The 23,899-nt window shown below is 43.7% G+C and overlaps 2 protein-coding genes across 2 annotated transcripts in view; one reads left to right on the top strand and one right to left on the bottom strand.

Annotated features, from left to right (window-relative positions):
- The window catches only part of zfc3h1 (zinc finger C3H1-type containing), a 43,207-nt gene extending 40,600 nt beyond the window's left edge, over positions 1-2,607 (bottom strand). Inside the window, exons 1-3 of the mRNA XM_079502175.1 lie at positions 1,773-2,607; positions 705-1,247; positions 69-565 (exon numbers count right to left, since the gene is read on the bottom strand). Of these exons, the coding sequence (XP_079358301.1) occupies positions 69-565; positions 705-1,247; positions 1,773-2,412 (1,680 nt within the window). The 5' untranslated portion in view covers positions 2,413-2,607. The remainder of the gene's footprint in view (positions 1-68; positions 566-704; positions 1,248-1,772) is intronic.
- Positions 2,608-9,781: 7,174 nt separating this feature from the next.
- Positions 9,782-23,899, top strand: part of tbc1d15 (TBC1 domain family, member 15) — a 28,156-nt gene continuing 14,038 nt past the window's right edge. The window contains exons 1-10 of the mRNA XM_079500470.1: positions 9,782-9,939; positions 12,798-12,899; positions 13,086-13,160; positions 14,546-14,687; positions 15,534-15,741; positions 19,127-19,229; positions 19,599-19,802; positions 20,774-20,902; positions 21,892-21,995; positions 22,785-22,879. Of these exons, the coding sequence (XP_079356596.1) occupies positions 9,916-9,939; positions 12,798-12,899; positions 13,086-13,160; positions 14,546-14,687; positions 15,534-15,741; positions 19,127-19,229; positions 19,599-19,802; positions 20,774-20,902; positions 21,892-21,995; positions 22,785-22,879 (1,186 nt within the window). The 5' untranslated portion in view covers positions 9,782-9,915. The remainder of the gene's footprint in view (positions 9,940-12,797; positions 12,900-13,085; positions 13,161-14,545; positions 14,688-15,533; positions 15,742-19,126; positions 19,230-19,598; positions 19,803-20,773; positions 20,903-21,891; positions 21,996-22,784; positions 22,880-23,899) is intronic.

Raw genomic sequence — 23,899 nt, 5'->3', positions numbered from 1 at the left:
AGTAACAGTTAACTGTTTAAAGTTGTGCAGACAATGTATAGACCATGCCGATTTGTGCTTAGACATACTTTGTCAGGGGATGAGGACGATTCTTCACTGGAAGCGGACGACACAGAGTCACAACAGAGTGAACACACACAGGCCTTTGTCGTGGCGTGTCCCTTCTCTCCTTTCGCGATGTCTTTATTGCAGCGGGGCGATGTCTTTTTTGCGGCAGTGTCCACACTCCCTTTATTTAGCTTTTCCTCCGTCTCCTCCGACGACCCACAACATACACATGGTGTTTTCACCGGTCCCTTTTCTCCTTTCACAACCTCTTCATCGCAGTGGAGGGAAGTCTTTTTTGCGGTAGTGTCCACGCTCCCTTTATTTGTCTTTTCTTCCGTCTCCTCCACCGACCCGCTGCCACAAGACACACAGGATAGTTTCACCTTCCCCTTCGCTCCCTTCCCTGCGTCTTTACTGCAGCGCGGGGTCTTTTTTGTGGCAGTATCCACACTCCCTTCTTGTTTTGACTTTTCCTCCGTCTTCCCTCCGTCTTCTTGTCTCGGTTGTTCTTCGTCCTCTGAAAACACAGAACAATTACAACGATTAGCCGACTCTGTGTATCGTTACCAAACTTACCATTATGGAAACTGAACCAGCAGCAACTATTCGATTCCATGTCATATGGCTGCATGTTTGCTCCAATATGTTACACAAACCTTTAAGAGCAGCAGTTGGTAGATCAGCAGGAACTTTGTTGGACTCAGGCGTCGACGCCTGGCCCTGTTCTTCTCCCTGTTCGGCGTCTTCGTCCGCCTCGCCCTGTTGCTCTTCTGTTATCCCGCTCTTATTAAACGCAGCGTCCAGCTCCGCAGGTGTGAGCAGCTTCTGGCGGATGGGCTTGATGTTGAACGCCTGGAAGGCTTTTTTGTCGGCACTCTCGAGGCATTGTGGTTCCTCCGCAGGAGACGGTTGGTGGTGAATACTGGCCGTTTCGTCGGGTACTGGTTCGGTCTGGGGAATACTGGTGGCGGGATGCTGCTGTGGCGTCTCCTCTTCTGTTGGCAGGAAAACGTTGGGCTCCAGCGCGGTTTCCTCTTTACGAATACATTCCAGCTCAAGCTGAATTTGCTTATACTTTGAAAGCAAGTCCTCGAAGCTCTCGTCGACGGCAGCTTCGGTTTTGGCAACCGTGTACTGTACACAGTTGCCAAAACCAGTACTGCACATCTTTCTTCCCTGATTCCTCCCCTGCTGTTTTTCTGGATTGAAGAGTAAAGGAAAGCACAGTAGCCTTACAAATATTGGTTGTTGTTGTTGTTTTTAGTCTAGTTAGTTTAATTGAAGCCAAGGTAATACAAATATATGTAGTACCATCAGGATCAGATAATGGCCAAAGAAAGACTGACTGTGTTCTTTGACAATACTGGCCTACTGGGGACCAAAAACATACAATTCAAAGGAAACTAATATCCACTTCTGAGTGGAACAGTTAACCCTGCTGTGTAAAATGGCCTCATTGGACTGACATGTGAATGTTACGTCAGTCTGAACATGTGCGAGGCGGAAACGACTCTGACATTCCCTGGAAAATAGTAATAAGAGTGTGCCAGTCAGTCTAGTCACATTTTATGGTCTTACGGTATATATATATATACTGCCATGGACACTAGTAACACCAATCAGAACTGCAGCATCGACTGACGATCAAGCACAAAATTAGATTAGCGCTCCCCACTAGTCCCAAACACAAATACATGATAATAATCGGTATTAAAAAAGGATACGCTTCCTCGTGGGAGATTCCTTCTTGTTGTTGTGGCTCTCCGCGCAGGGCCCATAGCGAACGGGTGGAGGCCGAGTGTTGTCTCGCACTGCCCCGCCGCCGCCATCCCTCCAGACCGGTCCTCCTGCCGGTCGGTCCCAGTCCACGCGTCCTCCTCCCGATCCCGATCCGTTCGGCACGGCCGAGCGGTGCCTGAATCTCCCCAGGGCGCCGTGGCTGCGCTCCCAGAAGTTCGACCGCGGGCTCTCGTGGTCGAGTAGTAGTCCCGGCGGCAGCAGCGGCGGCGGCGGCAGCGGCGGAGGAGGGGGTCGGTCGGGCCCGCTAGGCCCGCACTGCTGCTGCCTGTGGCCCGTCGGAGGGAAAGGGCCGTGCTGCTGCATGATGATGTGAGGTCCGTTGTACGGCATCAGGTGGCGAAAGTTCGGCGGCAGCCCCATCAGACTGTGCGGGTGGTGGTGGTGCTGCTGCTGGTGCTGCTGTTGGCGTCGTTTATTATTGTTGTTCCGCGGCGAAGCACCGCCGCTGGTAGGCCTCAGATCCACGTCGTTGAAGTTCTCCTCGGTCTCATCGTCGCAGATCTCTCCGTCTTCCAGCTCGTCGTCTTCCTCCATTGGAGAAGCATTACTGACGTCGGAATTCATTTTTTCAAGCGAATATATAACCGTCGCTAAACGTGGCGATTCTCAGCAAAGCTCTGATAAATACATTGGGTTCGAACATGTGGGTTTGAATTAATCATTCATTGGCAAAGTAAGACACACACAAAAACCGTTCCACGGGCTTAGTTAGCCGGTTAGCTTGTGTTCTCATCTGTACTGTCAGCTCAGCCCCTAGACGCTCCCTCCCTCCCAGGAGTGTTATCTTCTTGTCGCTGGTTGGCTGCTGATCAGCATTAAAGGCGAATGTCAAGTTTTCACCAGTGATGTCACAAATAATCAAGACTGTAAAACCATCGAATAAATAATAATAATAATAAAAAAAACCATTAATCAATGCTCGAAATGTTAGAAATGTTTATGCTCGGAGTCGGTAGAAGCAAGCAACTCAAGCAAGACATTCATTAGGCAATGGCAAAGATTGTTGTCTTGGGCAAGGGCCAGGCCCAAAAAACAACAGATTTACAACAACAGACAGACTACACTTCCTCTCTTTTGTGAGTGACTGTTATAACATGTATATAATGTGAAATAGCTCTGTTTACAAAATGCTGTAGGCCTACCCCTCCAACTGTATAATACAGTTGGAGTGGGTATAGTATACTTTCCCCATTTTCAACTGTTGCTTTGGCAATGTAAACGTTTGTTTTCTCACGCCAATAAAGCTCCTTTGAATTGAATTGAATTGAATTGAATTGAATTGAATTGAATTGAATTGAATTGAATTGAGTGAGAGATGTCACTAAACCAGCCTTTTTATTCTAGTTGCATCACTGCTAGACCCTCTGCTTAGATGACCCAGATGTTTGGCCTTTAATAGAAAGAAAATTGTGCAGTTTTTAGTTTTAATAGAGAGTGAGGCTCTACACCCGACAGCATTCCAGATACAGAATCCCTGGCGAGGCTGATGAGCATTCTGATCACATAATAACAGACACCCCCCCCCCCCCAGACTAGTGTCAAGGATTTCAGAATAAGCCTGTTATCATTTAGATAACTATGGAGGGCTCGTCTGAGGACGACCGTCCTAGAGAGAGACTTTTATCTATGTGTGCAGTGTGCTTGTACAGTACTATCTACGCCGGTATGTGTACTCTGTGAGACCAGTTATTTTGGGAAATGACCTGTAACCTATATGCAACTAAATGCTGCCACGTGTTGTTGTCAACTTGTCAATACAGATAAAATGTCAAAATGAGTTATAAACATATAGTTTGTGCAGCTTTTGTGCCCATGTAGAGAAAGCATTGACGTCAGGATGATGCGTGACCAGCTCTACTTTGACCCAGACAGGGTTTTCCCATTGCATTTAATTATGTCTCCTGTTTTAGTACTAAAACTAGAAAAAGTGCCCTTCTGGGCACAGGTCTCCACCAGGAGGATAGGACTGTGTGAAATGTTTGACAAAATGTTTAGGAGTAATATAAACATGTTTGCCTTTGATGGCAATTGGATGACTTGAGGCATTTTGTTCCAAAAATGTGTTTTGCAAAAATCAACCAGGTGGTGGCGCTATAACAGGCCAATGTGAAAAGGGTGGGATATATTCCTCAGCCTAGTAAGAAAACGTGTGAAAGATTTCACGTAAATTGCATGCTGCGTTCATGATTTGAGGCTTTTGTTCAAAACGGGGCAATCTTGCAAACTGTGAAAGCCAATTATAGCCAATTAGGATGGAATATGAAATATCGGACAGATCCGACTTGAGCACATGACCATAGAGATACTGTGTAACGATTTGTGAGATTTTTGGACAGAATCTGGAGGAGTAATCTCAAAAAATGTGTTTTACAAAAGTCGGCCTCCTGGTGGCGCTATAAAAGGCAGATGCGGAAAATGCAGGTCAAAGGTTTGTCCTTGGCCTCTAGGGAGTGTGCATGCAACGTTTCACGCAGATCGGTGCAGTTGTAGGTAAAAATGTGAAAAGCTGCCTCATGGTGGCGCTATAACAGGCCGTTCTGGAAAATGCGGGGCAGAGTTTCATCGTTGGCATCCAGGGAGTGTGTGTGCAAAGTTTGGCATCGACCGGGTTAACGGTGCCGGAGATTAGCTGTTCACAGACGGACGTAAGGACGGAAGGACGGACACACGGACGGAGTGCAAAACATACTCTCTCCCCATGCCTTCGGCCTGGTGGAGACAATAATAACCACTAGAACTGTTATCTCTTGCCTTATTTCATTTTTTCTTTCACACAGATTGCCTTAACAGTAGAAAGACAGAAAACAGAGAGAGGAGAGACATGCAAGACAATTAAGACACTAGGGGTCGGATTCAATCTTTAGGCCTCATGTTCATAAGGAGCATGGTCTTTGTATTAACTGACTGAACCACCATGCAGGCAGAGGGAATCATATTTGAAATAGGACAGAACAGTTGCCAGACCACCAAAACCTTCAGAAAGAGGCACTATCACGTCCTCCACAGAGCATACTGTATGGTGGTATAGCCAGTGGCGTGCACAGACATTTAGAGGGGCAGGTGCTCAAGTTAAAAAAGGGCACCTTGTGCAGCGCGTGGAACCGGCCGGTTGCCTTAATCTATTTTGGGCGGGAACCCCTTTTGGTGTTAGCATTATGTTATGCTTTAGCTATTGAAAAATAGCAGATCTACAAGCTCATAGCGCGCCACCGAGTGGCGCGCTATGAACTTGTAGGTCTGCTATTTTTGAAAAATCAAAAACAAAAAAAGAAGAAAAAAAGTTTTTTTTTTTTTTTTCAAAAGGGCACATTGCCAAAAGGGCAGGGGGTGCTCTAGCACCCCCTAGTGTCTATCTGTGCACGCCACTGGGTATAGCCTTAGGGCAGCAGTGGCTGCAGCAGTGGCTCAGAAGGTATAGAGTGGATGAAAGTGGAGCCAAGGGTTCCCATTTGATCCTCGGCTCATCCTGGCTTTTGTCGAATATGTTTAAGTGTTGAGCAAGATACTGAACTCTATTTTCTGACAAGTCATGGTCTATAAAACCTTTTCAATAGTCATATAGGCCTATGCATGTCACCTTTGACACTGAATGCATATCTTGACTGGAGTTTTATTTAGAATGTCCTAACCAAGGGGCACGGTGGCACAGTTGGTAGTGCTGTCGCCTCACAGCTAGAAGGTCCTGGGTTCGATTCCCGCTGGGGATGATGTGGGCGCTGGGGGCGTGTTCCCTCCTCCGCATCATCAGTGCCCATACCCGAGGCGGGGTTGGCGAAAGGGCCTTTCTGTGTGGAGTTTGCATGTTCTCCCCGTGTCCCCTAGGGTAGGTACCCTCACAAAAACATGCAGTAATCCTGGTCTCTAAAACTACCTCCCCCTGGCCAGCCGGGGCGCCTGATAGAGGGGAAAGGAACTGGTCGGAATAACGTGTTCCTTCCACGCGCTACGTCTGGCCAGGGAAATTCCCCCTTGTCAGGTGAAAAGAAGCAGCTTGGACTCATGCATAGAAGGAGGCATGAGGTCAGTCCGCTGCCCCCCAGGTTGGTAGAGGAAGTTTAGCGCCCAGGATTACATTAGATAATTGGCACTGGGTGAAAAAACTGGGTTGCAAAATCGTGGGATAAAAATTATTTAAAAAAAAAGAATGTCCTAACAACAAATATAATGTCACTATAGCCTCAATAAATTGTTATTTTGCCTTCATGTTATCAGCGAAATCCTTTGGCCTAGAACGCCTGTCCCTATCTGACAATGGTCAGGGACAGCTGCAACTCCAGCACTCATTTCAATGGACTAACATGATCATTAATGCCACAGGTCAATTGGATGCACATGGACTGATATACAACACAGGTCTTCCAATATGACATCCTGTTGGAGATAGCTCTTGACGACAACAAACAAATAGTGCAGTGGGATAATTTAAAATACCCTCATGGAGCACGCTATCTCTGCGCGTCCTTTAATTGGTGAAGTTTAAGAACGGACAAAAGTATTAAGGTTTAACATGTATTAATCAAATTGCATAAAGATAAAATATTACAGATTGAATAATAGAATGAGTTTACAGAAATCTCTGGGCGTCCAAAATGCTCTCCCTCTCAGCAATACATAGTCACCGAGTGGCAGTTCATGAAGTCTGGCGCACTCTCCTAACTGACCCTCGCCCATTTATATACGTTAACAATGCAAGAGGTTATTGTCTCCACCAGGCCGAAGGCATGGGGAGAGAGTATGTTTTGCACTCCGTCCGTGTGTGTGTGTGTCCGTGTGTCCGTGTGTCCTTCCGTCCGTCCGTTACCAGCTAATCTCCGGCACCGTTATTTCCACTGAATCATCATCTCTGTGCGTCCCCCTTCTGATATATTGGTCATATAGCCATTTTCAACCTAAAGAGGAAAGAAGACAACACAGCCTTTTAGAATTAAGGGAACTAATGGGTTAACAGTCATCGCTTGAACACTTGAGTTGCTATAGATGTATGTTCGTTTCTCAATACTTCCTGAGAGGTGCCTATTTCTGGCCTGGTGCGACAGCATGGGGCTTTTTGCCCTGTGAGAGGATAACTACTGTACACACAGTATGTACAACATGTCTGGGTATCATGTTGGCCTTGATTAAATGAACTGCTTCATGTGGTATTCTGTTGGGAAGACAACCTGATGTGGGTCAAGTGTTCAAGCATAGACACACAATAAGATAATATACTCATAATAGTCAGCAGAACTGTATGATCACACTATGCCATAACTAATTGGCACTTTTTAAGATGAATGGATATGATTGGACAACAATATAATTGAAGAGGATATAAGCAAAGGATATCTCAACAGAAGGATATTCCAAAAAGTTTTTCACGTGGGTCTCCCACGTGAACTCAACAGCAGGGAGTTACACTCTGGCCTCGTTGGCAATCAGTCTTCAAATGGTGGAATGGGTTGCATACACACCCTCCTCATCCTCTCCCTAGCACTTCCATTTAGGGCTGGATATCTACCTGTAACAGTGCATCTGATAGGGAGGGGGTACACTCATCTTTTCTGTTAAAGCATAAATCACGTATGCAACACCCACACAAGATCTGGATAGAAGCTACACCAAAGAAAGAGATGCAAGACGATAGATGCAACAAAACCCTTCCATTTACCAAAGGATATTCCAACAATATCTGAAGATCTATAGGTGATGATCCAGTCTTCTCCATGTATGGTTATCCAGGGTTAGATGAGGTCAGTGTCGTGATCTTCATACATGGAGGTGGCCATATGGTGGCGTGACGTGTCACAAGGCGTGATGTCATGAGGCGTGACAATATATGGAGGCGTGATGTCACGAGGCGTGACCATATATGGAGGCGTGATGTCACGAGGCGTGACCATATATGGAGGCGTGATGTCACGAGGCGTGACCATATATGGAGGCGTGATGTCACGAGGCGTGACCATATATGGAGGCATGACTAACGGGAGATGCAGGTTTTATAGTAAATGGGCACAACAGGCAGGTGATGCGTGCCAAATATGAGATGAAATGTTCACTTCCATAAAAGTATGAAACTTGGTAGACTACAGTTTGTGGCGCTGAACATTTACATAAATATATGCCCATGGCCCTATGTTTTTGAGGGACGCCTCTCCTATATATCATTTCTTGTCATAACTCGTGTCACATTTGCCATTGACAATGAAAGGAGACTTTACGACGTCATATGTGTCTGCGCAAATCGACATGTTACGTCATGATGATGTACGATGATAAGATATGCGCTCCTCACTTCACACGGGTGTGATTCTTTTTCTTTGTATGACATGTATTTTTCTACCACTGATATCTCTGTCTTTGTAGGACATATTTGTAATAGCCTAGTTGTAATATTAATTTTGTCATTATAATATATGATTTTTTGGGTAGTTGTAATATTTATTTGTCTTTATAGGATTTGTTTCACAATGTATTAACATGAACAAAACACTACACAATTTAGCTGGCCATCAGGATTTGCCTAGCCTCGGTAGGTATGGTCTATTAGTCCAGCTGCTTAGCTCCAATATATAAAGGAATCGTTCAGTTTGTGATAAAAGCATGAAATCTGGTACACATATAGCCAAGGGCATCCCAAACATAATTGGATGTGGAGGCATCCTGAATTTTCAACATGGCACCCATGGCAGCCATTTTTCAAAATGCCACCATTGACATCCTATTATAAGGCAATATTTTCTAAATTTCCTTATGCTTTAAGTAGCACGTGACATATCAAACTAGGGGGTTTTCATGATGCTGAATCTATTCCAAGCATTAGTTTTGCATAAAAACACTCATTGGGCTAAATTTGGCGATAGCAACTTGCCCAACTGTGCTGATGTCAGCACATTTGGGCAAGTTGCTATGGCCAAATTTAGCCCAATTTGGCCAATTAGCCCAAACTAATGCTTGGAATGGATTTAGCATCATGAAAACCCCCTAGTTTGATATGTCACATGCTACTTAAAGCATAAGGAAATTTAGAAAATATTGCCTTATAATAGGATGTCAATGGTGGCATTTTGAAAAATTGCTGCCATGGGTGCCATGTTGAAAATTCAGGATGCCTCCACATCCAATTATGTTTGGGATGCCCTTGGCTATATGTGTACCAGATTTCATGCTTTTATCACAAACTGAACGATTCCTTTATATATTGGAGCTAAGCAGCCATTTAGAATTTGACCTCTCCCGGGCCTCAGAGGTCAAATCAGACTTGACTCCACATCTGAAAATACACCTCATGGTATCATCTAACTATGGTAAAAGTTTCATGCTTTTTTGAAAAAGTGCACAATTTTTTTGGTAATCCGCTGTACTATATGGGTATGGTACCCACCAGGCTTTCATTTTCATCGGATTTGCCTAGCCAGGCGAATCCGATGCTGACAGACCTCCAATCATTAGCCAGGCTACCAATCATAGCCTCCAATGTATATGAAGTTTGAACCTGATGAACTCATTTGTTGAGGGGCCACCTCTGCCCATAGGGGGCGCCACAAACTAATCTACCGTAAACTGAGACAGAGAGAGACTAGTATGTATGTATGGTCATGGAACACTACTTTGTTGATCGCAATCATTTACATTTCGCTTTTTGTACTATAGTGAGTTGATTGATTGGTTGATTGTATTATTAACAGTATTTATTAACAGTTTTGTACATTTCACAAGCACAACTTTTAACTGTGGACTACACCATGAGTCACCAGGCATAAAGCATTAGCCTACACTTATTTACAATAGGGTCCACCCTTTTCAATTCATCAGATATAACAAGTGACAAATAAAACCTTCAGATTTTTTATTTATTATCCCTGGCTTCCTTCCAGCAAGCAGACAGACAGACAGACAGACAGACAGACAGCAGTCAGGAGGATATGACGACCGTGTCCGTTCCTTCTTCTACATGTGTCCGTGTGAGCCACGGGCCGGAAGATGACTTGTCAGCGTTGTTGTGGTGGTTGTTTTGGAAGTTGACACTCAGGCACGTGAGCCTACCGTCGTCATCATCGCTCGCGACCTGGTCACACAACGGGTGACATGGCGGCCAATACTCCTCCCAAGGTACTGGACATTAAATAATGTTCCCTTTGTTATTGTGTGTTGTTCTGTTCACAAATGATCGCAAGTAAATACTCGCATATTTTATTATAACAACCTTTTTCGCCCCCCCCCCCCGGTAGTTGTTCAGCATTGTTTTCAACACACACTACACACACACACACAGCAGGTAGCTTTGCTAACATCCTACGTTATGCCCAATTTTTGTGCCGCCTCGGTCGTACGACGGCAGGCGCGCTCCCCCCCAAAACAGCCGATCTACAAGCTCACAACGCGTCGCGTGGCGACGTGTTGTGAGCTTGCAGATCGGATGTTTTTGGGGCGCGCGCCGCCGTCGTACGACGAAGCCTGTGTGTTGTCTGGCTTGTTGGTGGTTTTCTGTGCCACACAGACAGACACACACACACACACACACACTCACTGTAGATCACACATTATGAGCTGTTCTTCTTGACGTGCAGTATTTTTTAATTGCAGTGTCAAGAAAGAGGCAGAGCTAACGTTAGCATTATCAGCTAACAGGAAGAGTGGTCAACTAACTGGGCACTATAATTTAAGGAAGAATCATGGGGCTCGATTATTTGGTCAAAAATTTCAAACAAATGTTTGTAAAACGGTCTGAAGTATTGTAAAGAAGTGCACATGATTAGAACATGATTGAACTTTATTCTTTCCCCCCAGTTTACCTCCTTTTAGTATGAATTTCCTGTTTTTGATTATATCTAGAAGTGTATATTTGTATGTCTCTAAATGTTATGATGAATTGAACAAGGTGGACCCTCTCCCACAAGTGTAATGCTTTTGCTTTATGGTGTTGCAATTTGCAACTCTAGATGTTTTTATAATGGGATGAAGGGTCCCACCCATTTTCCCCCTCACTGTATATGTTTTCTTTTCCCCTTTTACCTCCTTTAAGATGATGATTTCCTGTTTTTTGGCTATATAGAAGTGTATATTTGTATTTCTCTAAATGTTAGGATGAATTGAACAAGGTGGACCCTCTCGTAAACAAGTGTAGTGCTTTATTGGGTCGTCCACTCACAGTTAACAGTTTTGCTTGAAATGTACTGTAATTCTGCAAAGTGCAAACTGTTAATAAATACTTCAATCAATCTATCAATGAATCTAGAGTTGCAATACCCTCCATTGACTCCCCATTCATCCAATTTGCTTTTGCGATGAGCTACTTTCAGTCAAGAAATTGTGTATTGGAGTTGGAGAGGAAGCTTCTTTTTCCGGGTTTTTAGACAGCTGGTGGATGGAAATTAAGCTCCACCTCCGCAGACAGCTTCTTCTGTCCGCGGCTGTCGGCCGTTTTGCGCTTAGGTGTGGAAACACTGTCTGGCAGACTTGATGCTCCGGCCACCAAACGGCCTGGCCAATCAGCGGCAGCTAGAGGCGGGATCAAGGCATACACAGTGCTGCCTTGATCCCGCCTCTAGCTGCCGCTGATTGGCCAGGCCGTTTGGTGGCCGGAGCATCAAGTATGCCTGAGAGTTCCCAGATGGGAGCAGTGTACTCTCTGCTGCCCCATCTGGCGGAGTCAGGTTAGTCCACACCTAGCCTCGATACCCAGGCTTTCATTTCGTCTGCGTGAAAAATGAAAGCCTGGATTTACGTATGAACACCGTGAGGAAATCATTACCAGTGGAACTTCAAACGAGGCTATGCGAGGAAAATGAGGAGAATGGCTGAAGAACCCACCACACCATCTAAGAAAAAGACCAACGTGTGCCGACTCTGTGGAAATAACTTTGACAGTCCGTTAGAATGGTATACTCCAGCAACCAGTGGTTTCTGCTTCTGGTCGACACAATAACAGTGCTGCACTGGGGGGGAGGAGAGACCGGGGCTGACGGACAGATCGGTGAACCAATCCAGGGTGTCTAATATTCTACAATTGCTACAAAATGTGTGACATAAGAAGTTGAAGGGTCCATTTAATAAGTCTGATGTACTGGGCATGTTCACATCATGTATACTTTAGTTTACACATTACTAAAGTCATTTTATTTTTATTGCACAAAATAGCACATTTTAAATCAAGGGCCATACTTTTCCTTAGTGCCCACTCTTTTTTTTAATCCGCATAGCATAGACATACAGCATGTATAGTAGGTCTATGGACCAATGGTTTCTGTTTTAAAGGATTGATTGAATGAAAATTATATCAACAGATTGCAGAATGGTTAGTACTTCATGGTCAGGTCAATACAAAAACTGCTAAGAGGATAAAACCAGCCCAGGCGGTGGCGTAACCGTCTGGGCACCCGACTGGTAATCCAGTCGCAGTGTGCCGCGGGTTCGACTCCCGAGCCCGACACGGCCTTTACTGCATGTCTTCCCCCATCTCTCTCCCGTTTCCTGTCAGCCTACTGTCTGTCCCTTCAAAAACCAATAAAAGGCGTAAGCCGCAAAAACATATCTTAAAAAAAAGGAAAAAAAAGAGGATAAAACCAGAAAAAGCACGAAGACTTGTTTACATCAGGGTCCTCCATTTTCAATTAATCAAAACATTTACAACATTTACCTACAAATATACACATCTATGCAACATGGTTAAAAAAAAGGGATAGAATAATGGAGGAGGGGGACTTTTACTTTTTTACACAGGCCAGTTTCGAATTGCAGTGGCCCTAAATGCTCTTTGAGAGCAAGCTATTGTTTGTGATTTTAAGCAGCCAGTTAATCTTGCTTACCAGGCTCAGTTGCTGATTATTTCAAAAGGCATTCTTCAGTTTTTGAAGAATTTGTGTTATGTTATGTTAACCTATAGCATTTGTGTTATTTCACCCACATATCTCAATGCTGCATATCTTGAGACTACTGATGTCCATTGAAGTTTACCACCTCTCTTTTAGGTTTTATATGAACACGAAGGGGTGTTCATACATTCAAACACAGATGACGTTGGCATTGAGCAAGATCTACTCATTTCAGGGTCACTTCGCTTAATTGACAAGGTACTCTTAATTCCATGGAAACCTAACCTGATTTTAAAATATGTTGCATGACTATAGTCAGTTTTTTGTCTATGGTTTGTAGTACAACGGAACATGAAATTAGGTGCATTTGTCATGCTGTAAGAGAGCTGAGGTTATAGCGACATTCAGCACGACTTGTTGACTTGCATTATATTTTCTTGTCAGGATGCTGAGATCATTGTGGAATACAAACCCTTGGAAGATACAGTTGACCCCTCCAACATACTCTGTGCTGGGAAGGTTTGTTTCACTCTTGATTTTCAACATTACATTTAGGCCTGTCACAATTTCTACATAATCGCCTAATCGCAATTATTGGAGATAATCGCAATTATTTTTGCATAATCGTCATAATCGTTTCCATGTTGAGAAAGCTTCATACAACTTTTTGAGTGGTGCAACCACTCCAAGGAACAGCTATGTCCCAACCTATGTCCTAACCTATGTGACTGTGTACCGATGTTTAGAGTACCAGTAGGGGCAAAAGTGGCGCTGTTGTGCTAGAAACGGTTGCCTGCTAATTACAGAGAGAGGGGGAGAGAGAGAGGTGTCTGCTAAATGCTAATTCCCCCACACAGTAACTCTGTCATTTCTCGACCGTTACGGACACGGGGTGGCTCGCCGGAACCGGGCTGGCACGCTGGGCACGTTCCTGTGGGTCTGGAAGTTCCGGGGACCCACTGGGGGCCCCCACACGGAGTTGCACCACTCAGTTCACACGGGTGTGATTTAAAAACAAATGTTTGCCACTTGTTGTGGTTGCAGTCCAATGACTTATAGTCAGTGCAGCCAATTGAAACGACGATAACATTTTCACTGGATACTGTATTGATGGAGAAAGCCCTGGTTTTGGATCAGCTTGTCAGCAGGTCTCAGTGCTCTGACTGGGGTGGGGTACTATAAAAGGATACAAGACGAGTTCTGAGATAAATTAAGTGCAGGTAAAACGGGATATATATATGGTTGCGTGTTTTTGTGCAAGCAAGGAGACGTGCAGCTGCATTTTGATTGCTGCCGGCGCCTAAGGGAAGATGGCTTGATAACCGATGTACAAAGAATTACAGTAATTCTGTCTTGAGGATATGATTGCCATCTGTTTGGGGGGGGGGGGGGGGGATGGATTTTAACTTTTGCCAGGATTCTTAGTATCATTTAGAATTTGAGATGATTAGATTTTCGCCAAGATGTTGCCTAAAATAGGGACACCATGTTGAAAGTGGTTAATCCATTTTGGACTGAGGTCGATTAAAAAAAAAAGGCTTCTAAATCCTAAAACAATTCTGAAAACCCCATGTTTCTATGTCAGTGGTGCTCAACCTTTTTCATGTCAAGGACCCCCAGAATTATCTCTATTGGGCCACGGACCCCCCCATCTCAAAATATGTAGTTCCAAGGACCCCCCCAGAAGCAAATATTTTAGTTAAAAATGTTCGCTCTGAAATATATATTCAATGATTTGCGCCACATTTTAACGATTTTTCAAAAATAGCAGACCTACAAGCTCGTATGAGCTTGTAGATCTGCTATTTTTCAATAGCTAAATTATAACAATGTTTAAAACACCAAAAGGGGTTCGCACCCAAAATGGGTTAACACAGGTGAATAATCTCTTTGTGCTTCACCAGGATTCCAGTTCAGTCATGGAATGGTCCCAGGGTCAGGGTGCCGGCGAGCGGTCCCAGTTGGAATCACAGCAGAGCTACGAGACGGAGTGGGACATGATCAACGCCGTCTCCTTCAAGAAGAAGACGTGTACTAATGGAGAAAGTATGTCCAATGTTCTTTTCTTCTGTCTTAATGTCTTAAGGCTCTGGTACGTGGTTTTAACCCATTCTGGACGGGAACCCCTTTTGGTGTTTTAACTAAGCATTATGTTATACTTTAGCTATTGAAAAATAGCAGATCTACAAGCTCATAGCGCGCCACCGAGTGGCGCGCTACGAGCGGCGTGCTACGAGCTTGTAGGTCTGCTATTTTTTTTTAATCATGAAAATGCGGCACAAATCTTTGAATATATATTTTTTTCAGAAGACCTTTTTTTTGTCTTCTTATTTCGAGGCGTGATGTGTTTATTTTGGACGCACGGAGAAGTTCAGGGGCGATTACACGAAGTGTATTTTCGTTGGCGCGGTCCCGTGAAGTTGTCGTGTGTGCTCGTTTCGTGCACCCCCCCGCAGTCGACCAGACCTGGATTTGGGTGAACTATTATTTCACGCTATGCGTCCCGCACTCCGCGTCCCTCATGAGCAGGCCTGGAGCAGGCCATATCTCACAACGGGTAAGGGCTAGTAACTATAATCTACCTGATCTTGAGGCCTACAAAGCGAAAAAAGTGGATTTACTAGTCGACTAGTTGCATAAGGGGGAGGCGTCATAAGGCGTCCTGTGGCACTGAGTGAGTTAATGCCCTACCCTCTCCCTGTCTGAAAGGACCTTATTGAGGATGTAAAACTGGCGTTCGTGATTGATTGATTTTCTTTCTTCCTCGAGTCATGTGACCATATCAAATGTCCTGAAAAAGTCAATACACACAATTGTTCTGTAAAGCATGACTTTATCAAAACTGCAACAATGCACAACCCATTGACCCCCCCCCGTTCCGCTCACTTTCAGGTTCCCTGAACCACAGTCAGGAGAAGAGTAGGTGGGCGTTCAGTTTCAGCGTCGGTGACCTGGCGTCCATCACCGTGAAAGAGGAAGGTTGGTCCTACCTCCTCTTCAAGCTGAGGGAGTCCTCCGCCTCCCTGCCGGCCCTCCACTTCCACCACGGCGGCAGCACAGAGTTCCTGGACAGCCTGAGGAGATGCGTGGTGCTCAGAGAGTGAGTACACCCTCTTCCAGGCAGTGTTGATTTCGTCGACCTAAGACAAAAAATGTTCGTCGATTACCTTTTTCCACTGAAGAAAACTAAACGGAAACTGACTAAAACTAAGACTAAATACACTGACAATTCGTCAGTGTATTCGTCAAACAAATAACAACTAGACTAAAATGTTAGGAAGGGACTAGTGGACGAGAGATCCAGTATAAGTCATTTTACAATTGGTTGCATGCTGAAAATAGCAGATCTACAAGCTCACAACGCGTCATTGGCTATTTTCAGCAAGTGTAAAATCAGTGTAAAACTAAACATAAAATCTTATGACATTTAGTCGAGTAAAACTAGACTAACAGTAAAACATTCCGGGTGACTAAAATGTGACTGAAACTAAATTAAAACTATTCAAGTTCAAGAGACTATGACTAAAACTAAAATCAAAATATGCTGCCAAAAACAACACTGCTTCCAGGGTGGGACATTACCACCGCGTTTCTTCCCTGTTAGTAATCAGTAGTGTTTCCACAGGTCTTTACACATTTTTGGAGAACTTTTAATTACCTAAAGTTATAATTTAGTTTAATTAGCTTTTGCAGTACAGAGATTGCCTCCTGTAATTTTATTTACTGGATACCTTCGGGCCTGAAAATTAAAGCCTGACCCTACTGGGTCCGAACTGTTCCAGCTCGTGGCTCGGCCCTACCGAAAAATATTACCATAATGTTAGGCCCCAAAACCCGAAAAAGCCTGAGTGAACGAGAGAGAGGAAAAAAAAACTAATTAGCGTGCATTTTGGGCCATACCTGAAAACGTCAACGTCGGGTAGGGTCAGGTTTGTGCAGAAATTGTTTAAGTTTATTCCATGACATGTCAAATCATTGAATTTATCCTGAATTGATTTGTTTTGTAATTACACATACATGCAATACTGGAGGTAATTTATTTAATCACACTTAACAAGACACTATGGGCCTGGGCCGTGGCTCAGTGGTCCAGGCACCTTGGCTGGTAATCCAGTCTGGCAGTGTGCCGCGGGTTCGACTCCCGATCCCGACGGCCTTTACTGCATGTCTTCCCCCCATCTCTCTCCCCATTTCCTGTCAGCCTACTGTCTGTCCCTCCATAAAAAATATAAAATAAAGGCGAAAGCCGCAAAAAAAAAACCATTTTAAACAAGACACTATGGTGTCATGTCAACATGTGTATACCGGTATCTACATAATTTCACCCTCCAAAATCAATTCAGAAGAGTATTAATGAAGTTACCGCAGCGCTTACCGGTAATCCTGTTCTAGAGAAAGTGAGTTGGCTAGTGAGTGGAGGGATGTTTCTGAACATGCCCTAATCAGGAACTGAAACATTGGCGACAAACAGATTCAGGTTTATTTATATCATTCCATTGAAATGGAAAGAGTTTCAATACGTAAGTAACCTACTTAACCCATTCTGACCTGAGATCAGATTCTAAAAATGTCTTCTACATCCTGATTTTTCAAAAATAGCAGACCTACAAGCTTGTAGATCTGCTATTTTTCAATAGCTAAAGCATAACATGCTATTTTTCAATAGCTAAAGCATAACATAATGCTAACACCAAAAGGGGTTCCCGCCCAAAATGGGTTAAAGACTACATATGGATTTCCCTGTAGTTCAATGATATTTCCCCGATTCCATAGATGCAAACATTGCATTTATGTATGTTATCTATATGCTAATTCAAGTGATTTGAATAAAGACGATTCTGATTCTTTGCATAAGGTCAAAAGCAAAAGGGATTCTCCGTCTACCCTCATCTGTTTACTTTTTTGATGTCTGAGTTGGTCGGCAGCACTGAGCCATACTCTTCCCTTTGAGCCAAATATCGCAGCACATTAATTGTGTTGGACACGTGGCAATGTGTTTCTCTGCTGGCAAGATAGCCGTTATTAAAGTTCTTATCAAAGCCTTTCAGAATGAAATTGTTTGGATTAAATGCCGCACACAAAAGCATCAGGTGGTGAATGGCTTGTGACGTCACACAATACCATGTCTTTGTCTGCCCGTCAGCCTAGAGGTGGATACATTGAATATAATTAAATCCTAAATCACTGAATAGCGTAACGGTTGCAGACATGAAATACCTATTTGAATTGTTCAGTAAAACACTTGGTATAAGCCTATCACTGAAAATGCTTCTAAAGGCCCTGACACGCCTTTGATTAGTATCAGGCTGTCCATTAGTATCTGTGCCCAAAAATCGGTTGTTCATGTGTCATCTGGGTTATTCATGCAACTGCGTAGGTCAGTCACCTCACCTGATTCAATATGTGAATTAGCCGTCAAGGGGGGGAGGCAGAGAGAGCTTTCTGGTTGGCTGTTCAGAGAGGGGGTAGGCAGAGAGAGCCTTCTAGTTGGCTGTTCAGAGAGGGGGTAGGCAGAGAGAGCCTTCTGGTTGGCTGTTCAGAGAGGGGGTAGGCAGAGAGAGCCTTCTGGTCAGTCCAAGAGCTAGTTCAGATAGCGAGTGTGAGATGGAGAGTGAGATTTCAGCCACTATACAGATGGAATTATTTTATGGAACCCACTCCATTCCTGGCAAAAGGAGAATCACAATGACAGATAAGATGACAGACATCCTTTAAGGTCACTAGTTGGTCATATGTGAGGCTATTGTGGGCAGAGCCCCTTTTGACTATCTTGAAAGCTAATCCCATTACCCTACGCCAACCTCCTAGACAAGCAAAATTAATCAGAATTTTTTGAGACTTCTGTAGTTTTGATTTCATAGGGGATTCACACTATGGTCCCGGATGCGCACTCGGGAACACTTGGCAGATGTTGTGGTTAGTGTGAATGCTGCGTACCGTTCCCAGGAGCGGATCACCCAACCGTTCCCGGGACCACAACGGGAACGATTGGAAGTGTACTCGGATATTGATCGATGCAATGTGAAAGCATTGAATACAATTGAATGAAATGTACTCAGATATTGATCGATGCAATGTGAAAGCATGGAGAATAGTTGAATGAAGTGTACTCTGGTGCGGAAGAATCAAGGCCAATGTGAATCATGGCCTGCGGGGACCAGGCAACTGTATTCGGGAACAGTTTGAATAAAAGTGCTCCGGCTAGTGTCCTCCTCGGTGCATTCCTACTCACCCACTCTGATCGTAAAGTCTGTGGCTTTTTGGACCTAAAAAAAGAATGGATTCCGTTTCACCTACGTCTAATGAAGTTTGTTATCAGTGAGCCATGTGCAGATTTTACCGAGCTCGGAGCTAAGGGCTCAAAATCGAAATCCGTGATGAACCAAAACACCCTGACTGCATGTCGATATGATTCCTTAGATGAAGACGGTTCTATTGGTATTAAAAACATTGGTTTTCTTTTTTTCCACCTCTTTGTTTTGAAGGTCACCAGATAATGGAAGCTGCCTGCTGGTCAGCACTCCCAACAAGGCTCTCTCCCAGTCCTTTGAGAATCTTCTAGATGACAAAAACTATGGCCTGGTCAATGTAAGTAAGGCGCTAAAATCAGCAAAGTTACTTACTTACCATGAACAATATGAAATGTGACACATGCTAGGTTTGATGTTGGCAGGTATCCTATAGTTCCTTTCTAAATTGTTTTCTTTTAACCCATTTTGGGCAGGAACCCCTTTTGGTGTTAGCATTATGATATGCTTTAGCTATTGGAAAATAGCAGATCTACAAGCTCATAGCGCGCCACCGAGTGTGTGTTGGTAAATGAGTTCAGGATTAGAATTTAATCATCACAATAGTTCAGATTTATACAGCGCTTTTCTGAAGTACCCAAAGTCGCTTTACGTAAAGAAAAGGAAGGAACCAACTCTATTTTAACTAGACGCCACTTGTCTCCCACAGAAACTGCAGAAGGACTCAAAGGACCCATACGAGGCAACGCTCGGAGGCTTCTCCAGGGTCACCAACTACATATACGACGCCTTCTGGATCGCAGACGAACAGCAACAGCGCCCCCCGGAGGAGGTGGCCGACCTGCTCACGGAGGTCATCCCAGGCCTGGAGATCAACCAGCAGGAAGAGCCTGGTTTTGAAGTCATCACCAGAGTGAGTGATTATCCCATTTTGGGCGGGAACCCCTTTTGGTGTTACCATTATGTTATGCTTTAGCTATTGAAAAATAGCAGATCTACAAGCTCATAGCGCGCCACCGAGTGGCGCGCTACGAGCTTGTAGGTCTGCTATTTTTGAAAAATCGAAGAACGACTGATATAGAAACATAGCTTTTTCAGAAAACTGTCAGGATGTAGAAGACATTTTTAGAATCTGATCTCAGGTCAAAATGGGTTAGAGGGACATAGGGCATAGGTCAGTGGTTTTCAACCAGTGGTCCTTGAGGAGGTTCCAGGTGGTCCCCGGCTAAACGATGGAGAGTTGGTAACCAAATGGACCCTCATAGATCTTACTCTTGAGTGTGTAAAATGAAATTTACGGGTCATTTGGTTTCATTTTACACACTCAAGAGTTAAAGATCTAACGCCTGCATTACATAATTTACAAGAAGTCTACACAATTAGAGAATGTAGAAGAATTGTTATTTTTATCAACGTTTACCTGTTATCTCTCCTAATGGTACCGACAGCAATACAGCATGTAATTGTGGACAATGACATGCTTTTTGGGCCTGAGAGGCTAAGGGCTCCATTTTCGCCACCGCTAAACCCCTTATCCCTAAACTTCTTTGCCTTTTTTTACTGTTTTGAAGAACATTTTTTAATAGTTCAACTAGCCAATCTACATTGACACGTTGTGAGCTTGTTGACTGACCATTTTAACTATTCAAAAATGTTTTGCAAAATAGTAAAAATAGGCAAAGAAGTTTAGGGATAAGGGGTTTAGCGGTGACGAAAATGGAGCCCTATATCTCATCACATTGTGGTTTGTGGCTCAAATGCCGAATAAATAATGAAACCTTGATATGGAAAGGGTTGAAAACCACTGGACTATTAGGTGACTCTCACTGTACATTCATGGGTGAATTTGCCTTGACCGCTGGACGTTTGCGTTGTGCATCTCAGGTTGACCTGGGAAGCAGACCGGAGGTCCAGAGGAGACAGCCGCTGTCGGCCGAGGACTGGCTCGAGCACCAGGACACAGAGGGACGCGTGCTGCGCGTCCCTCAGCTCAAACAAGTCATCTTCAAAGGGGCATGTTGCGTTTTTTTACTTTGTTTTTATTCCTTTTGTACAGGTTACTTCAGACAAAGCAGTTTAGTCAAAACGGTTCCGTTTTTGACGGAAAACATAGTGTAGATACAAAGATCGAGTATATATACACAGAATGGATACAAAAAATAAGATAACACACAAATACACAAAACAAGAAACAACCCAAAAAAAAAGGCACAAACTAAAAGGAAGGCTAGAAAGAAAAAGAGAGAGAGAGAAAAAAAGTATATATCTAAAATAGCAAATAATGTTAATCAATAGTAGTAGTAGTAGTAGTATTTAAGGGGCATGTTGAATTTTCTTTATTAGTCAATCCCTGCCAGGGATTCAACAACATTTTGAGAAGAGAAAATGCTACGAATGAATGATAATATTAATAACACAACCGTGTGAAGAATATATATCATTACGAATAAGAAATGCAGTGAAAGACTTGCAATTAGCCCCTGCCTCCTAAATTCAGTTGATGTTAAAAACCCAATCTGTGCCAAAACGAGATAATCTTGTGAATAGCTATTTAATCCCAACTGTGCCATCCACGAGATTACGAGATTTGATTAATTATTTGTATTTTCTTTGTACTACTTTTGTAGAACAGTCTACATCCGAATCCTCCGTGCACTGGCCTCACGATCCCGCCTAGGGTAACGGGAGGGAACGTGTTAATATGTTCAAATAATGTCTTCATGTTTTATCATACAGTTTTTCCACTGTCTCACGTACAGTACTCCCCATTTGAGAAACCCTAATCTTAAGAGTTCGCGTCGCAAGCTAGTAGTAGACGTACAGTATGTGCGTTTGACAAAATGTTCACCTATTATGTCATGCCCGGAATTGTGTGACCCACCCCCTACTTACTTCCCATACATACAGTACATTCTTTACCCTGCCCAACCCTTTCAGTTCATTGTACATTGTGACTACATGTCCTCCAATTGACCCGCGTGTCTCTCTCTGTGACCCTGCAGGGATTGTGCCACGCGGTGAGGAAAGAGGCGTGGAAGTTTCTTCTGGGATATTTCCCCTGGGAGAGCACCTCGGAGGAGAGGAAAACCCTACAGAGAAGAAAAACGTAAGGGTTCTGTGTATAATCATGCGAAAATCCTTTGACATCTCACAAGCTCACAGTATGTCACAACATGTCGTGAGCTTATCCCATTTTGGGCGGGAACCCCTTTTGGTGTTAGCATTATGCTATGCTTTAGCTATTGAAAAATAGCAGATCTACAAGCTTGTAGGTCTGCTATTTTTGAAAAATCGAAGAACGACTGACATAGAAACATAGCTTTTTCAGAAAACTGTCAGGATGTAGAAGACATTTTTAGAATCTGATCTCAGGTCAAAATGGGTTATTCTAGGCGAACGTCGTCCCGTCCCGCCCCCCCCAGAATGGGGATGTTGTTCTCTCCAAACATTCTGGCCTCTGTATCGTTTGTTACTTAACCCATTTAGACCTACCATCGATTCTACAAATATCTTCTAAATCCTGACAGTTTTCTGAAAAACCCTATGTTTCTATGTCAGTGGTTCTCAAACATTTTCATGTCAAGGACTCCCAAAAATATATGTAATTGGCCGCCGTCCCCCATCTAAAAATATGTTGTTCCAGGGACCCTCCTCCCAGAAGCAAAGATTTGAGTTAAAAATGTTCGCTCTGAAAGAATATATATTCAAAGATTTCCGCCACATTTTCACGCTTTTTCAAAAATGGCAGACCTACAAGCTCATAGCGCGCCACTCGGTGGCGCGCTATGAGCTTGTAGGTCTGCTATTTTTCAATAGCTAAAGTATAACATAATGCTTTAAACACCAAAATGGGTTAACAACACAGTGCATGTCCGTCTTTCCTTTGTGCCAAAAGGGACGAGTACTTCAGGATGAAACTTCAGTGGAAGTCGGTCAGCGAAGAGCAGGAGAGGAGAAACTCCAGGTTTAGAGACTACATGAGTCTCATAGGTAACGACACATTTGTTTTTGGTTTACTTTTTCTGTTACCGGTTGCTTTTCAAGACTAACTGTCTAACTGAGTTCAGTGACCCCCCCCAAGGTCACTGAACTCTGACCCCCCTTCCGTCCCTCCATCCCTCTACCCATCTGAACTCATGCTTATATCTTAGCATGTTAGAGAGTGTGGGTGGGTGTCAAGGGGGCAGGCAGACTTTCCAACGTTGAAGCTCTCCTCCCTAGTGGTAGGAGGAGGGACTACAGGCGGACCCGTGGATTCATGACCGGGAAACCCCGTGCAGCTGGGCTTTAACATTGAGCGCTCGGTTGCACTTCCGCATTTGACCACCAAAATTTGGTGGTCAAATGCGGAAGTAGACGTTCTGAGACGGTACTTCCGGCAGTCTTCCGGGTGCTTCAAAAAGACACTGAGCAACTTCCACTGACATGAATAGCTGGGGGGGGGCGGAGCTTCGCGCCAGTTCAGTCTCTATTATATATATACTCTATGGTGGGTGTGCATACTGTATATATGCGTATATTATCCTCATCATGCACTGCTTGCACTGTACAGATTGTTCTTCTCTATACTTATTCAGATCATTATGCTGGTTCTACCTAATACTCATTACTATTTATCCTATTTATTTATTTATTACTCTGTATACATTACTGTACATACTGTACATTATTTCTGTATTTATTCTTTCATTTACTGCATTACTGTACTGCACTTCTGGCTCGACGTCACTCATTTCATTGTCAAAGTATTTGTATACTATGTGCAGTGACAATACATTTAATTTAATCTAATCTAATTTAATCTGCCACTGTGGTGTCAAACACTTTATATGCCACTGAAGTGTCTCTCTGCACATTCATGCACACAGTCCAGTGTCTAGTAGGACTAAGTACGTATTCATAACAAGATCACACATTTTGTACAATGAAACGGGGAAGCACAATGCAATTAATGTTGGAGTTAAATATGTATATTCAAATGCTACTTGCATCATGCTCCATGCACTTTCA

The sequence above is a fragment of the Electrona antarctica genome (assembly GCF_951216825.1).
Source record: "Electrona antarctica genome assembly, chromosome: 5".
Taxonomy (NCBI): domain Eukaryota; kingdom Metazoa; phylum Chordata; class Actinopteri; order Myctophiformes; family Myctophidae; genus Electrona; species Electrona antarctica.
Note: the sequence above shows the minus strand (reverse complement) of the source record. Positions and strands in the feature narration are given on the sequence as shown.